Source organism: Pelophylax lessonae (genome assembly GCF_965119305.1).
Source record: "Pelophylax lessonae genome assembly, chromosome: 2".
NCBI classification, from domain to species: Eukaryota; Metazoa; Chordata; class Amphibia; order Anura; family Ranidae; genus Pelophylax; species Pelophylax lessonae.
This window is the reverse complement of record NC_138769.1, coordinates 409,470,236-409,488,350: the sequence shown is the minus strand read 5'-3', so window position 1 is coordinate 409,488,350 and position 18,115 is coordinate 409,470,236. Positions and strand designations below refer to the sequence as shown.

Sequence of the window (18,115 nt, the reverse complement as noted above, 5' to 3'; positions counted from 1 at the left end):
TCTTATATTGCGTGGTGTGAATCTCTTGGGTTTCCTCCATGTTCTTTTTCGGTGAACCGTATTTTGGCTTTTCTGCAACAGGGGGTTGAGCAGAAGCTGGCCTTTAGTACTATCAAGGGTCAGGTTTCAGCATTAGCAATCTTCTTTCAGAAGCCTTTAGCTACTCATTCCTTGGTGCGGAATTTCATCCAGGGGGTGCGACACCTGGCTCCGCCAGTGCGCGCGCCTTTACCACCCTGGGATCTTAATTTGGTGTTGTCGGTTCTTCAGAAACCTCCCTTTGAAAATATTAGGGAGATTCCCTTGCTTACGTTATCCCAGAAGGTGGCCTTCTTGGTGGCCATCACTTCTGCACGCAGGGTGTCAGAACTGGCCGCATTATCCTGTCGTTCCCCATATCTGGTGGTTCATAGGGATAAGGTGGTTCTTCGTCCGAATCCATCCTTCCTTCCTAAAGTGGTTTCAGAATTTCATCTGAATGAAGATATTGTATTACCTTCCCTGTGTCCTAAGCCCAGCCATCATCGGGAGTTTGCTTTACACTCCTTGGATGTGGTTCGGGCGATCAGGGTATACTTGAAAACGATGGACTCGTTTCACAAGACGGATTCGCTTTTTGTGATCACGGATGGCCCCAAAAAGGGGTTGCCTGCATCTGCCGCGACTATCTCCAAATGGATTAGACAGACGGTGGTACAGGCTTATTCTATTAAGGGTCGGGAGCCCCCGTTCCCTGTTAAGGCGCACTCCACTCGGGCGCTTAGTGCATCATGGGCCTTTCGCCATCAGGCGTCAGTGCTTCAGGTTTGCAAGGCGGCTACTTGGTCGTCAGTGCATACCTTTGCAAAATTCTATAAAGTTGATGTGATGGCATCGTCAGATGCCTCTTTTGGCCGTAAGGTTCTGCAGGCCACAATTTGAGGAGACCGGTGGTCTACCTTGAGGGTTTTTTTCTGTTGGATTTTTAGTTGAGTCTCATCCCTTTTGTCTGATGAGCCTTTAAAACTTCTAGTTGGCACCGGTTGGGCCTTCTAGATTGGATTTTGATTTCCGTCAATCCCACCCCTCATTTGTGGCACTGCTTTGGGACGTCCCAATTGATATGAATCAAAGAGGACTACGTCTGTCAATGAGCGACAGAGAAAAATGGATTTTTGTAAGATCTTACCGTAAAATCCTTTTCTCTTAGCTCATTGACAGACGTAGTACCCGCCCCTCTACTTTTGGGTTGGGTTAAATTCTCTGACACTGCTTTGTGACATAACTAACATCCTGTAGCAGAGAGAGAGAGAGGATATACCCTCTGGGACTGCCCCTAAGGTGGAGCCAGAACGTTTTTTTCTGCCTAGTGTCCTACTCCTGTAGAGGGCAGTATAACCCAATTGATATGAATCAAAGAGGACTACGTCTGTCAATGAGCTAAGAGAAAAGAATTTTACGGTAAGATCTTACAAAAATCAATTTTTCTCTTGAGTCCATTGACAGACGCAGCAGCCTCTCTGATATGGGGATGGTTTTCTGTCTTCTTTCACTGCTTGCAACGAAACGGTTTTGTTGGAGCAGGGTGTGAGGGGTTATGCCTATAGGGACAGCCCCGTGGGCATGGTGAATTGCTTTTTTTCCTGCCTAGTACTACTTCTGCAGGGGGCAGCATAAACCAGTGGCTGTGTATGAGAGCTGCGTCTGTCAATGGAGAAGAGAGAAAAGGATTTTACACTAAGTTCTTACAAAAATCCAGTTTTTGGAGTACACTACAGAACACCATCTCCTTGAGTTGCTCTGCGTTGCTTGCCTAAAAAAGATCTCACCGATTATAAGTGAGGTTATAAGGGTATGCGCAAGGGGGCATGCCCAAAATCATTGCCAGTGTCAAATTGCATGAAGTTAGCAGTCCATAACCCAGGGTATGTACAAATCCAGCCTTTGTCCTGTGCTGTACTCCAAGATACTTAATTTACAGATAAGTAAAAATTCCCTTTTTTAATTCCTCTTATTTTAGTTTTGGTGAGTAGCTGTGTTAAACACTCTGGAGAGGTTCCCTATTCTATCCAAAGCGAAAAAGGACCTTTATCAAATAATTTGGCCTATTTTAAAAAGTTGAAAATTGTATAGTTAACCATAGCAACAAATTCTGATGGAGTACATAAATACTTGTAGTCATGAAGAGGGAGCTAAAGAGAAAAAAGCTGGTGTCCTGAATGTCTTGTTAGACTGGATTCACACTAATGTGTTATTTTTATGCTTTTTGCAGAAATGCATTTCATTTTTTTTAACATGGGTTCCTATGGAAGACATTCAAATCAATGCATTTTTGTGCCTCTGCATTTTTGGAAAGGGTCGGGGACTTTTTTTCCGGTCAAATGCAGCGTTTTGTATGTAATGAACTTCAATGGACCTACATCCAAAATGCAAGTATTGCTTTTTTACTGCAATTTTGCAGCAATTCACGTTTTTAAATCTGCCCAACAACACATTCTCCAAAAAAAAAAAAAAACAATTAAAAATGCAAATTGCGGGAAAATCACAACTTAATCTTGGTTAAAAACTTGTGGAAAGCACAGCAAAAAGCACTACAGAAATGCTCAAAAGCAACATGGCATAGGTGTGAATCAAGCCTTAGGCGATGGCTTTCATCTTGTAACCTGCACTGGGGAGTTAAGATGTTGACTGGTTCCCCTGTTTTTCACTTTCACTTTTCTTTGCTCCTATTTTCATTAATAGGCCCTTCTCTGTTTTGTTTGTTTGTTTTTTTTTGGTTTTTTTTTCATGTTTTATGCAGTGTAGATTTGTTACTGAAGTAAATATTTTCACTTCACAGAAGCAATACTGTGCAGAAGATGGGGATGAAGACCAAGAAAGCCCTACAGAGGGATATTTATGTTAGTTACCCCTTTATACTTATACTTTGCTTCAGTTTTGTACAGATTGGTCAATTTGTATTTTTGGTAATTTTTATTTTCTTTCCTTAACCCTATAGTTGCTGGAGACTTGTCCAATAAACACATTGTTGACAAAGCTACAATCCTAAGCTCTGACCAATTGTTTGCTGAATGCTCTCAGGAACGTATATTAGGACTTATAGCAGCCATGTTACCACCTTTAAAATCAGTAAGTGATCAAGGTTTCATTTATTAAAAGAATATTTCTTTGTCTACTTACCAAGGAGGAAGAAGAATCGGCAAAAAGAGTTTTGCAGGCCAGGGAAGTAGATTTTTTTTTTTTTGTAGGAGGAGTGGGTGATCAGCTGTGGAGGGCAGTTTCTATGAAGGGTTGCAGGCAACAATCTTGACTGAAAGGGGTTGAGAAGGTTGTTATCAGTAAGGTGGTAGCTCAGAAGTGTAGAGGTAAATGAGATTAAGAAAAAGGGTCTTAGGTTGCTCAGACTGGTGGGGTCCAGCGAGCGCTTTTTAAGTATGGACGTGACGATTGTATGTTTTAGAGCAGTGGGGAAGATGCCAGTAAAAAGGGCAAGCTTGAAGATGTGAGTTAGCGTAGGATAGAGCAAAAAAGAGTTAACCAGAACTTTGTGAAAGGATATCAATAAAAGTGATGAAATAGGTCTGTTTGGCAGTACAGAGACCGTACATCTATTTTATAAGGTGAGATTTTTATAGGGCAAAAATTTGTAGTGGTTTTGTTTTACCCTACAATCGCTCAAGAGCATGATGTCTTCTGGTGGGACACCAGATATCTCCTACCTACAGCCAAGAGCAAAGGACAGTTGATCTTTTCTACTGTTGCAGTGAAAGTCTATGAGTAGAATCTGGTACTTCTGCTTGTGCCAGAATGGACCCACTGTTGATGCATAAAACTACAGAGATGCAGTGGATTCAAGACCATGAGCTTATCGCAAAATTGTTTAGCAGACTCTAATGAACAAACTAGGGCTGAAACAATTAATCGATTATGAAAATAGTTGTCAAATAGTGGCCAAATAATTGATTATGAAAATAATTATTATTTGCAGCCCTAGAACAAACCAATAGCTGTATTTATTCTAACAAGCCGCTGATAAGAGCTATTCACCTAAAATGTATCCCCCCCCCCACACCATCACGTTTCTCCCTTCTCCCCCCCGCAGCCCCTCCTCATCCCTGCTGCACTGCATTCAGCTAAAATACACACACACACAGATCCCTCCCTCCACCCCACAGCACTATATATGTGTTGTTTGGGGGGTCTTTTACATACTCTGAAACCTAGAAGGAAAAGATGAAAAATCAAAGGAAAAATTGCAAAAAAGATCTGGCCACATGAGTTTAAAAGTACCGCAGGGCCTGGCAGCATTGGGTTAAGCTGATAACACACAGACCAATTTTCTTGTGTCTGTCTTGAACACACCCATTAACCAGTTCATGCCCAGCCTATGGCAGATTGATGGTCAGGCAGGACGCTCCTCCATCTGGGTGGTTGTCATATAACATCCTCCTGGTCACGTCGCTAGCGTGCGCCCCCCTGGGGGAGTGCAGCTTGGTGGTCGGTGGTGAGCCGTTTTCCCTCGGACATAGTACATCACACATGGAGGTTAAGAGCCAATAACATTGGCTCTTTACCATGTGATCAGCTGTACCCAATCACAGCTGACCCCATGTAAACAAATGTCGGTTATGGGCATTTCCTTTCCTTAGCGCTGTCACTGTGTGAGGAAAGGAAAGCCGATAACTGTCCTTCCTGTGACAGTACACATTTCCACTAATCATCAGTGCAGCATGTCAGTCCCATCTTATCAGTACAGCCTCATCAGTCCCCATCAGTGCAGCTTCATCAGCGCCCATCTGTAAAGGAGAAAAATTACGTGTTTGCTAAATTTTTTTAACCACGAAAATGTTTCCCCCATACCCCCCCCCCCCCCCAACATTTTTAGTCCTTTTTCGTGAAGCAAAAAAGAAAAAAAAACTGTGATGAATAAATACCACCAAAAGGAAGCTCTATCATTATCCAAAAAATTATGCAAATTTTATATGGGTACAGTGTTGCATAACAATGGAATTGTCATTCAAGGTGGAACAGCACTGAAAGCTGAAAATTGGCCTGGGCAGGAAAGGGGTAAAAAAAATGGCCAGTAGGCAAGTGGTTAAACATTGACAGTGCTAAGAGGAAAAAGTAACTTAACCAATGCCATTAATAGCTGCTGGAACCTCATTTGACTGCAATGACTTTGCTTTCAGTAGCACTGGATCAAACCTGCATAACGTTCAGGAGGAATATTTGACCATTCCTCTTTACAACTGCTTCAGCTCACACAGATTTGTAGGATGTCTGGTGTGAATGGTTCTCTTGAGGTTTTTCCACAGCATCTCTATGGATTAATTTCTGGGCTTGGAGTTGTCCACTCCAAACGGCACATTATTTTTTTTCTAAAGCCAGTCTGTGGTGGATTTAATTTAATGCTTAGGGTCATTGTCCTGCTGCCTCACCCAACTTCTACAAACTTCAGCTGGCAGACATGTACCCTGACATTATCTTGTATGACATTTTGGTAAACTTGAGAATTAATTTTCTCCTCAATAATGGCAGGTAGTCCAGGCCCTAAGGCAGCGAAGCAACCCCAAATCATGATATTCCCTCCACCATACTTGGCCTTTGTGATGTTTTGATATTGGTAAGATGTGCCCTTTTTGCACCATACGTAGTGCTTAGTGATCTTCTTGAACAATTTAACTTTTGTTTTCTCAGTCCACAAAACATTTTTCCAGTAGCATTGATGTTTGCCACTGTGATCTTTGGCCAATTTCAGGCTTGCATGAAAGTTCATTTTTTTTTTTTATTGTAGAGCATCAGCTTCCTCCATAGTGTTCTGCCATGAATGGATTCTGTATTGTGCCTCAGAAGTTATCTTGGCTGGGCACGCCCACTTCTAAAAAGAGTAGCCACAGTACTAAACTTTACAGACAGTTTGTGTAACTGTTGACTGATGGATACTTAAACACTTTGACAATGCTTTGTATCCCTTCACAGCCTTATGCAGATCAGCTGCTCTTGATCATATGTTTTAGAGAACTCTTTTTTGTAAGGTATAGTTTACATCAGCTGATGCTTCTATATGGACAGCAGTCTTTTACAAAGGCCCCTTTTGCACAGATGGACCGATCAGGTCCACTGTTTTTTCCGGCAGACCCGATCGGACCATCTATTGCTTTCTCTGGAGCGGCAGATGTCAAAGGACATGTGTCCATTGACACCCGACCACTTCCAATCCAATCCTGTCCGCTAAAAACAGACTGATAGATGGGGAACAGATTCCCATTGGATCGGATGACAGTCAGATGGAAACCGAAAGGCGGTCTATTTCCATCCGACAGCCCATAGAGGACAGCGGGCTGTGTCCATGTCCGCTCTGCATCAGCGGAGTGGACACAGACCTGTCATCTGCCTGCTCAGCGGGAATTAGCGGAAAGATACCCTACTGAGCAGGCGGATTCGCTGGTGGACCCTGCCAGTGTTAAAGGGGTCTTTAAAAAGTTTGAGTGTCTTTTATCAATCAAAGCAGCTCTAAACCACACCACCAAACTCATTTCATTAACTGGACTCTAGGGTTGCAAACTTCTGACTCCAATTAGCACTAACTGAAGTAATTAGTCTATGAGTGCACTTATTTTTTTCCTCCAACACTGTGGTTGTGTTCAATAAAGACACAAGCAATCAGAATTGTTTGTGTGTTATTAACTTATGCACATTATGTTTGTGTATTGGGATTTAGATGAGGATCAAATGACATTTTATGGCAAATTACTGCAGAACACAAGTTAATTCCAAGGCATTCACATACTTTTTCTTGTCACTGTATACGTACAAAGTGTATATGCATATTATGGCTCTGCGAATGTTTCAAAATCACACATCATTTTTTTTGGAGGCAGAGCTTTACAAATGTACAAGAATGCTCTTTTTCTGTTGAAATCCAATGCAGGTGTTTTATAAGTAAAAGGAAAGATTACATTTAAATGGATATTCTTCTTCTTTTGCAGGATGCAGTGAGCTCCATAGCCAACCTGCAGCAAGTGCTACCACTAATGTTTGAAGTAGTTATCACCAATGTTGGTCACTTAAATGAATCCTATCATTTAACTTTGGGCCTTCTGGGTCAGTTGATCCTCAGATTAAACCCAGCTGAAGTGGATGATGCTGTGAAAAAAGTCCTGTCTTCCAAGCACATCTTGCAAATAGCAGATGATGGGAGCTCTGTGCCAGATGGTTGGATTACAACTCAGCTGCTGTTCACTCTCGGAGCTCTATGTCTAGACAGGTATGCATTTCATTCTCTCATCCTGACCTCTGTATGCACTATGGCTTTTTTTTTTGTTGATGAAAATGATCTCTTGGAACCAAATTCATTGGAATTTGTATCTATAGTTACTAAAAGGGCATGCATTTATTTTTAATTAGTGTGTTTAAATGTGTGGGTTTTTTTTTCTTACAGCAAAGTTGGTCTTGATTGGGCCTGTACTATGACTGACATCCTGCGGGAGTTAAATAATTCTCCAAAATGGCATAATGTGATGAATGCTTTCACAGATCACTGTATGCAACAATTGCCTCATCAGTTGAAAAACACAAATATCTTCACTTTGTTAGTCTTGGTTGGATTCCCTGAGGTAAGAGGATTACAGATCTAACCAGAAATGTTGCTTATGTGAAAGTTATGTAAATTTACACACCTGTCCAATATGAAAGCTAAACCTTGAAATGCGAATCATGACCCTAACTGCTTTTGTTTTTTAAACTGGGATGGTTGTAGTGCACCAGTTCATAACACTGCCTAAAATCATGAAATTGCTGACAATCAGGCCAGCTATTTTTCAGGCCACATATTGTGTTATGCTATTCTCAGAAGTGATTCTATCCCAGCGTGGTGGGGGGAGGAGGAGGTGATTTGTATGTGCATGTATGAACGTGTGTATGTATGAATATAATATATTATGGCTAAAAAAAAAAAATATATTGGGGCTTAAACAACGAATCGATCAACAACTAATTGATTATGAAAATAATTGGCCTGCATATAGAATACATTATTTGTTTACATATGAGGAAAGACAGAGCAGCACACAAACAGCTCAGTACATCATCCATACATGTCAGTAAGTGCCTTAGAATTTGTGAGTGTGTAAGAAGCAATGTCTCATGGAACATGTAGTCCTTGGCAGAAAATCAGTGGTTCTAAAGGCAGAAGTTTTTTTTTTTACTTTGCTATAGGGGCACTGTATACTATACTTTTCAGCTTGCTATTAGGGCACTCTGAAGGCAGGTGGAGCCAGAAGCATCGGTGGGGGACCCCAGAAGAGGAGAATCAGGGCTGCTCTGTGCAAAACCATTGCACAGACCAGATAAGTGTACCATGTTTGTTTAAAAAAATAAATCATTTTAAAGACTGTGCAGGTAAGATCAGCATCTGAACTCAGAGAAGGTGGAGGCTGATAGACTGGAGGTAATAGAAGGCCTTACAATTACATTTAACCACTTGCCAACCAGCCGCTGTAGTTATACTGCGGCAGGTAGGCTCTGTTACGCAAGAGGACTTACCTGTACGTCATTTTGTGTAGCAATTAGTGGGGGCTCGCACACGTGCCAGTTGGCTGGAGGGGGAGCCAATCAGCAGGTCCAGTGGACGCAATGTCCGCCGGCACCCGCAATCGTTCCTGGTGTTAACCCCTTCCCTGCCAGAGTCAGTAAAGTAAAAGTGCATATTTCTCTAGCGCTCATTGACAGACGTAGTCCTCGGTGATACAGCACCTTCGGGTTATGTTGCCTCCACAGGAGCAGGACTAGACAGGAAATTAAAAAGCTCTGGCCACACCCTAGGGGCAGTCCCAGAGGGTATATCCTCTCTCTGCCTCAGCAAATCAGTTATTTTCTGTCTAGTTAGGAGTAAGGACCTAGATACCTTGCTGGGATCTTCGGTCCTGGCAAGATTTTTTTTTTCTTAAAAGATTTTTTAGACAGCTTTTTTTCTCCAGTGTTCCTGTGAGATCTTCAAGCAAGAAAGCTGAACTGGGCGACGGGCTGGATGTTGAGATCCGGTGGTCACCCCAGTTCAGCCTACGAGCGTGTGCAGGCCATAGCTCCGCGCTGGGTCGGCCGCGACAAAGTCCCATTAAGGGACTGACCCCGCGAGTTAAACGTCTCGCTGAAACGCCAAAGACCATGAGTCACGGCGTCCATATCGGTCGACAGCCCTCCCGCCCCGGTGGAGAGGGGTACTGTCAGGAGTTGGTGCCCGCCTGGTTACGGTATGGTGAGTAGTATGTTCCCCCTTTTCCCCTGACGGGTCTTGTGGTGAACGCGGGCCCCTCTCTGTATGGTAAGATAGAGTCCCTCTCTATCCTATAACATGACACAGATCCTCCTACTTTGAGTGTGATTTTATGTGCAAAAAGCCAGGAGGCTTGGTTTGGTAGCTAACAATCTAATTGTATACATGTTAAAAAGATTGTAATCAGTGGCATTCTGGGAATCTTACTATGATAAGAATAAGCTACCTACCAGTCAGAAACCACGGACATGTAGACTGCCTTCCTAAATCAGATCTCCAGCTATAAGCAGGCCTCCCGAACGGCCATGCGGTCCGCCAGGGCCGGTACCGCCAACCACGCCAAATCCCCATGCAGAGAGAGTGTTGTGTGCCCTGCAGCACACCGCTATTCAGTACAGGCCGCCGCCATTTTTTTTTTTGCTGGATCGCACGAGCCGCCATCTTGGCGTAGCCTCGTGTCTCCAGCATGGGGGCGGCCATGTTTGAGGTGATCCAAACACCTCGTGGAGCTAGGGGAGGCGCCGGAAGGCGTGCAGAGGGGCGGTGCCGCCTCCTTTCTTCTTGGGCAGCCAGCCAAAAGACTTCCTGTTTGTCAAAACAGCGCTGTAACCTGTTGCAGTTAAACTCTGAGCATCAAGTGGTGAGCCTGGGGGTCTATCTCTCTCTCTCTCGATCGATAGGGATCCCTAGCAGGTAACACTAAGGGGCTTTTTTGTGGCGCTGGGGGTCTGGGAAAAAGAAAAAAAAAAAAAAAAAAAAAAGTTTTTTATTTTTGAATTATATTATCCAGGAAGTGACTGGAATTATCATGGACCCTGCCACACATATTCCCCCACCTGTTTCCCTTGAGGGGGCCACGGGACCCGCCGGTGCACAGAGTGTAGAGTCATTTACAGCAATTTTGGAGTCTATGGTGGCTCGGGTGGAGGCGGCCTGTCAGGGACGGGGGTCAAGGAAGCGACCCCCGCCTACCCCTATACTATCTGACACCTCTGACTCAGATTCAGAGATGGTCACTGCAGTTGCAGGTCCCTCTGCAAGGGCTGTTACCTCAGGTAAAGCTCCCTCAGACAGTGAGGAGGACGTTTCTTCTCCCGCTATAATTCAGGAAGAAGCATTGGTGGACGCACTAGTTGTGGCAGTGCAGGAAACCTTAAAACTTGAGGTTTTACCGGCAGAGGCAACTGAAACAGAGATTCCTTTTGGTACTAATAAGCCCATCAAAACGGTGAAGGTTTTTCCTGTACCCAAGTGTTTCGGTAATAAGATTAAAGGAGAATGGGAGCATTCTAAACGTACCTTTACTATTTCCAAGCGTATTGCTAGACGCTATCCGTTTGAGGAATCCATCATTAAGAAATGGACGGTACCACCAGTGGTGGATCCACCTATTTCCAGGCTGAATAAAGCCACGGTTATCCCAGTGGAGGACACTTCGTCCTTTAAGGATCCGGTGGATCGAAAGATTGAAGCAGAGTCCCGCACCATCTTCTCTCTGATAGGGTCAGCATTTAGACCAGTAATTGTTATTGGTCTAGTTTCCCAGACACTTACGGAATGGGCGAGAATGGTACGCCAAGACCTTAGGGGAAAAGATATTCCCCAGGAGACATCTGATTTGATGGAACAGATTATACAAGGGCTACAGTTTATCTGTGACGCAGCCTTGGACACTACTCCCCTATTAGGGCATGCATCTATGTCAGCGGTCATCCTCAGACGTGTGCTGTGGTTAAAATGCTGGTCAGCTTACCTAGGTTCCAAAAAGACCTTGACAAATCTCCCCTTTCAGGGGAATCGTCTATTTGGGGCCAACCTAGATGAAATCATTAAGGATGCCACTGGGGGCAAGAGCACTTTTTTGCCACAGGCTGCTAAAGCTAAGGGACCTCGCAACAAGCGAGGACCTTTCTTTACCGCCCATAAAGGGCGCCCGGCTGGAACAAGCGGGAAAGGCAAGACTCCTCCAGGAGGGTTTAAGAAGGGCTGGTCGGACAAACAGAGGACCAACCCAGCCAAACCCGAAGCAAAGGAGTACACAGCCTGAAGGTGCGCCCCCACCCGGTTTCAGGGTGGGGGGACGTTTTCACCGGTATTCAGGACATTAGATCGAGCATCAACCACTACTACCGGTGCGAATCTTCCCTTCCAACATTTAAGCACTACAGGAAGCGGTAGTTACCGTTCCCTGAATAGATCTTTTCCTTTACCTTTTCCTAAGATTAGTCCCTATACCTCACAGGAATCGGATCTGGTTGACCAGATAGGCCAAGAAGCCTCTAGTCGGGTGACTTCGGTCCCTGAGGTTCAACCAGAAAAGATCACCCTTCCTGACAACAATCAGGTATCTGATAAATGTGTGGGAACAGAAAACGACCAGACTTTCTCGGATGGTCGGGGCCAGATAGCTCTAGGGACGCCTGGTTCAGATCCAGTCAGCGCCAGTGGTCCTAGAAATTCTAGGCTGGCCTCGTCAAGCCGGCCTGGCCGACTTGGACATGCTAGTCGCAGACGTTCCGTGGGAACTTCGTCTCAGGGAATGTCTGTGGTCTCAAGGACCAATTTACCATTGTGCTTTACAGTCGCTGGTTTTAATGGCCTGGCCATTGAGACCCAAGTACTGAAGGACAGAGGGTTGTCAGCTTCAGTCATTCCTACCCTTATTAAAGCAAGGAAAGCGACTTCCAGCAAGGTCTATTATCACACATGGAAGACTTATATTGCGTGGTGCGAATCTTTAGGATTTCCTCCACGTACCTATTCGGTGACTCGAATATTGGCTTTTTTGCAAAAAGGGGTTGAGCAGAAACTAGCCTTGAGCACCATCAAGGGTCAAGTTTCAGCATTAGCAATCTTCTTTCAGAAGCCTTTAGCTACCAAGTCCTTGGTGCGGAATTTCATCCAGGGGGTGCGGCACCTGGCTCCACCAGTCCGCGCGCCCTTACCGCCCTGGGATCTTAATTTGGTTTTGTCGGTTCTACAGAAACCTCCCTTTGAAAACATCAGGGAGATTCCCTTGCTTACTTTATCCCAGAAGGTGGCCTTCTTGGTGGCTATCACTTCTGCTCGTAGGGTGTCAGAACTGGCTGCTTTATCATGCCAGTCCCCATACCTAGTGATTCATAGGGATAAGGTAGTACTTCATCCTAAGCCATCTTTTCTTCCTAAGGTGGTTTCAGATTTTCATCTGAATGAAGATATTGTACTACCTTCCTTGTGTCCTCAGCCCAAGCATCATCGGGAACATGCGTTGCATTCCTTAGATGTGGTTCGGGCAATCAGGGTATACCTGAAAGCTACGGAATCATTCCGTAAGACGGATTCACTTTTTGTGATCACGGATGGCCCCAGAAAGGGTTTGCCTGCATCTGCCGCGACCATTGCCAAATGGATTAGACAAACGGTGGTACAGGCTTATTCTATTAAGGGTCAGAGTCCTCTGTTCCCTGTTAGGGCGCACTCCACTAGAGCGCTCAGTACTTCCTGGGCCTTTCGCCATCAGGCGTCAGTGGTCCAGGTATGTAAGGCGGCCACCTGGTCGTCGGTACATACCTTTACAAAATTCTATAAAATTGATGTGACGGCATCGGCGGATGCCTCATTTGGCCGCAAGGTTTTGCAGGCCGCAATTTGAGGAGACCGGTGGTCTACCTCGAGGGTTTTTTTTTTCTGTTTGAAAAAAAAAAAAATAAATGTTTCTCTTTTTTGTTGAGTCTCATCATTAAGGATGAGCATTGTAAACTTCTAGTTGGCACCGGTTGGGCCTTCTAGATTGGGATTTGATTTTCATTTTCCCACCCCTCATTTGTGATACTGCTCTGGGACGTCCCGAAGGTGCTGTATCACCGAGGACTACGTCTGTCAATGAGCGCTAGAGAAAAATGGATTTTTGTAAAATCTTACCGTAAAATCCTTTTCTCTTAGCTCATTGACAGACGTAGTCCCCGCCCCTCTGTTTTTTTGAGTTGGGTTGGGTTAAAATCTCTAAAGACTGCTTTTTCACATAACTGATTTGCTGAGGCAGAGAGAGAGAGGATATACCCTCTGGGACTGCCCCTAGGGTGTGGCCAGAGCTTTTTAATTTCCTGTCTAGTCCTGCTCCTGTGGAGGCAACATAACCCGAAGGTGCTGTATCACCGAGGACTACGTCTGTCAATGAGCTAAGAGAAAAGGATTTTACGGTAAGATTTTACAAAAATCCATTTTTTTAGAATTGATTACTGTATTCGTGTCAATGGTCCCCTCAAAAGTGTCAGTTAGGTGTCCGAACCGGCCACCCCAATGTCGCAGTCCCACGAATAATCTGATTGCCGCCATTACTAGTAAAAAATAAATAAACAAAAATTACATAAATCTTTCCCCTAGTTTGTAGACGCGATAATATTTGCGCAAACCAATCAATATACACTTACTGTGTTTTTTTGTTTTTATAACGAAAATGTGTAGCAGAATACATATTGGCCTAAGTTGATGAAAACATTTTATTTTTTACTTTTTTTTTTTTTTTTTTTTTGGGAATGTTTTATAGCAGAAAATAAAAAAATATATTTTTTTTCAGAATTGTTGCTCTCTTTTTGTTTATAGCGCAAAAAATAAAACCCGCAGAGGTGATCAAATGCCACCAAAAGAAAGCTCTATTTGTGTGAAAAAAGGACATCAATTTTATTTGGGTACAGCATCGCACGACCACGCAATTGTCATTTAAAGTAACGCAATGCGGTATCGCAAAAAATGGCCTGGTCATTAAGGGGGGGAAACCTTCCGGCCCTAAGTGGTTAATGTAAACATTTACTAGTATTGTGCATTGTATTTAGAATGATCATATCCATAAAAAAAAAAAAGAATTCTCCGCTTTTAGTACTACTTTACTATAAAAGATTTATATCTCCCTTCCACCCTTCATATAGCTTCATGTCTGGCTCCTAGTTAAAATGCCCATATATCCTACTTCTAGTCTATTTATTATTATATACACTGCTCAAAAAAAAAAATAAAGGAACACACTTTTTAATCAGAGTATAGCATCAAGTCAGTTAAATTCCTGGGATATTGATCTGGTCAGTTAAGAAGCAGAGAGGGTATTTAATCAGTTTCACCTGCTTTGGTGTTAATTAAATTAACAGGTGCACTAGATAGGCAACAATGAGACGACCGCCAAAGCAGGAATGGTTTTTACAGGTAGAGGCCACTGACATTTTTTTTTTCCCTACTCCTCTTTTCTGACTGTTTTCACTAGTTTTGCAATTGGCTAGGGTCAGTGTCCGAGTGGGTAGCATGAAGCGATACCTGGCCCTTATAGAGTTTGCACAGGCAGTTCAACTCCCCCCAGTATGGCACATCAGTACGTGCCATTGCCAGAAGGTTTGCTGTGTCTCCCAGCACAGTCTCAAGAACATGGAGGAGATTCCAGGAGACAGACGATTAATCTAAGAGAGCAGGACAGGGCCATAGAAGGTCCCTAACCCATCAGCAGGACTGTTATCTGCTCCTTTTGTGCAAGGAGGAACACGATGAGCACTGCCAGAGCCCTACAAAATTACCTCTAGCGGGCCACTGGTGTAAATGTCTGTGACTAAACAAAAACAGATTTCATGAGGGTGGCCTGAAGGCCTGACGTCTTTTGGTGGGCCCTGTGCTCACTGCTCGGCACCATGGAGCACGATTGGCATTTGCCATTAAACATCAGAATTGGCAGGTCTGTCAATGGTGCCCTGTGCACATGTGACATATATGAAAGGGTCTGGAGAAGCTGTGGAGAATGTTATGCTGCCTGTAACATCATTCAGCATGACTGGTTTGGTGATGGGTGAGTGATGGTCTGGGGAGGCATATCCATGGAGGGATGCACTGATCTCTACAGGGTAGACAATGGCACCCTGACTGCCATTAGGTTTCGGGATGAAATCCATGGACCCATTGTCAGACCCTACACTGGTGCAGTGGGTCCTGGATTGCTCCTGGTGCACAACAATGCCCGGCATCATGTGGCGAAAGAATGCTGCCAGTTCCTGGAGGATGAAGGAATAGCTAGAGGCATCACCCCGAGATAACCACTTAAAGTCAGCCGACGTAGACCAGTTTGCGTTAAGTGGTTAGGGTGGCTATAAATCACGTGATCCTGGCTTCAAGCAGCTGTGCATGGCTAATTTGCAAATGTTTATTAATGGGGACATCCACTTTGTTGACACAAGGAACTTTGTTCTGTAAATTATGTACTCATTGCCAACTTTTTAAAAAACATTTTGTCCTTTAAAGTAGCATTTAACCAGGGCTTGACAAATTTGCTTTGAATCTAGGAGCCAGCTAAAAAAGTTAGGAGCCAGGTTTTTTTTTTTGCAGTGATGGACATGTCCCGCAGAAGCTCCGTATTTCTCAGGACTTCACAGCCCCATAAAACACCCAAACGGCTTTGCTACAACTCTCACCCACCCTGCTTACCTTTACTGAAGTACTGGGACCAAAAGCCTTGTTCTTTTAGGTGCCCGTTTGAGGGGTAAAGTAAAAAATACAAAGACGTTCTGTCTAAGGCTATAGCTAAAATGGCACCGCCCCTTTCTCCTCACACAAGCACATCTTAAAGCGGAGTTCCACCCATTTTAATAAGTTTAGATGTACGTAATCCCCTTGATTGTAAACTATTTATTTATTTATTTATTTTTGCAAGGAAATACCTTTTTTTCTTCTTTATTCATCCGCACTTCTGGGTCTGGCTGCCTATAGGCGATTACATCACTCAGCGATTTGCAAGGGCTCTTGGGATAGCGGCGTCATGTATCCCAGCATACCTTGCGAATCTCCTAGTGACGAAATCTTGCATTAAATTGGGGTCATTTGTGGGGGAGGTTGTGCTGTCTTGGCATTTCATGGCCTCCGAAACTGTGATAGGTAGTCAGGAGTGAAATCAACAATTTATGCCCTTGGAAAGCCTGAAAGTGGGGGTTGGTTTTCGGGGTCCTGTACTCGGCTAGACTGCAAAAAAGTCTCACACATGGGGTATCCCTGTACTCAGGAGAAGCAGCAGAATGTATTTTGGGGTGTCATTTCACATATACCCATGGCATGTGTGAGCAATATATCATTTACTGACAACTTTGTGTAAAAAAAAATATATATATATATATATTTCCCGGAACTTGTGGCAAAATATAAAATATTCCATGGACTCACCATGCCTCTCAGCAAATAGCTTGGGGTGTCTACTTTCCAAAATGGGGTCATTTGGGGGGTTTTGTGCTATCTTGGAATTTTAGGGCCTCTGAAACTGTGATAGGTAGTCAGGAGTGAAATCAACAATTTACGCCCTTGGAAAGCCTGAAAGTGGGAATTGGTTTTCGGGGTCCTGTACTCGGCTAGACTGCAAAAAAGTCTCACACATGGGGTATCCCTGTACTCAGGAGAAGCAGCAGAATGTATTTTGGGGTGTCATTTCACATATACCCATGGCATGTGTGAGCAATATATCATTTACTGACAACTTTGTGTAAAAAAATAAATATATATATATATATATATATATATATATATATACATATATATATATATAGAATATTTCCCGGAACTTGTGGCAAAATATAAAATATTCCATGGACTCACTATGCCTCTAGGCAAATAGCTTGGGGTGTCTACTTTCCAAAATGGGGTCATTTGGGGGGGGGGGGTTTGTGCTATCTTGGAATTTTAGGGCCTCCGAAACTGTGACAGGTAGTGCAGAGGTGACATGCACAATTTACGCCATTAGAAAACCTGAGAGTGTTGATTGGTTTTCGCGGTCCTGTACACAGCTAGGCTCCCAAAAAGTCTCACACATGGGGCATCCCCATACTCAGGAGAAGCGGCAGAATGTATTTTGGGGTGTCATTCCACATATACCCATGTCATGTGTGAGAAATTTATCTTTTAGTGACAACGTTGTGTAAAAAAAAAAAAAATAAAAAAGAAAATTTGTAATTTTCCCAAAACTTGTGGCAAAATATTCCATGGACTCACCATGCCTCTCAGCAAACAGCTTGGGGTGTCTACTTTCCAAAATGGGGTAATTTGGGGGGGTTTTGTGGAATCTTGACGTTTCAGGGCCTCCTAAACCGTTATAGGTAGTGAGAAAATGCAATGAAAAATGTACGCCCTTTGAAATTCTGATTGTGGTGATTTGTTTTCGGGCTCCCGTACACTGCTAGGCTCCCAAAAAGTCTCACATATGTGGTATCGCTGTACTCAGGAGATGCAGCAGAATATATTTTGGGGTGTAATTACACATATACCCATGGCATGTGTGAGCAATATATTATTTCAATGACCACTATGTGTAAAAAAAAAAAAAAAAAAAATTTTTTTAGTCATTTTTCAAACACCTGTGACAAAAAAATGAAATATTCAATGAGCTCAACATGCCTCTCAGGACATTCCTTAGGATGTCTACTTTCCAAAAAGTGGTAGTTTGGGGGGGTTTTGTACTGCCCTGCCATTTTAGCACTTCATGAAATGAGATAGGCAGTCAGAAATTAAAGCTGCGTAAATTTCAGTATTTACACCATAGTTTGTAGACGCTATAACTTTTGCGCAAACCAATAAAAATACGCTCATTGAATTTTTTCTGTGAAAGACATGTAGCTAAATATATTTTGGCCAAAAAAATGGCATAAATTGAGTATATTGGATATTTTTTAAAAGACAAAGTTGAAAATGTCATTTTTTTTGCAAAATTTTCTCTATTTTTTTATTAATATCGCAAAAAATAAAAAGCGCAGAGGTGATCAAATACCACCAAAAGAAAGCTCTGTTTGTGGGGGAAAAAGGACGTAAATTTCGTTTGGGTACCACATTGCGTGACCGCACAATTGTCAGTTAAAGTCACGAAGTGCCAAG

General features: G+C 43.4%; 1 protein-coding gene across 1 annotated transcript in view; it reads left to right on the top strand.

Moving 5' to 3' along the window:
- Positions 1-18,115, top strand: part of ZZEF1 (zinc finger ZZ-type and EF-hand domain containing 1) — a 499,621-nt gene that overhangs the window by 358,210 nt on the left and 123,296 nt on the right. The window contains exons 39-42 of the mRNA XM_082244777.1: positions 2,819-2,879; positions 2,978-3,108; positions 6,969-7,246; positions 7,421-7,595. Of these exons, the coding sequence (XP_082100903.1) occupies positions 2,819-2,879; positions 2,978-3,108; positions 6,969-7,246; positions 7,421-7,595 (645 nt within the window). The remainder of the gene's footprint in view (positions 1-2,818; positions 2,880-2,977; positions 3,109-6,968; positions 7,247-7,420; positions 7,596-18,115) is intronic.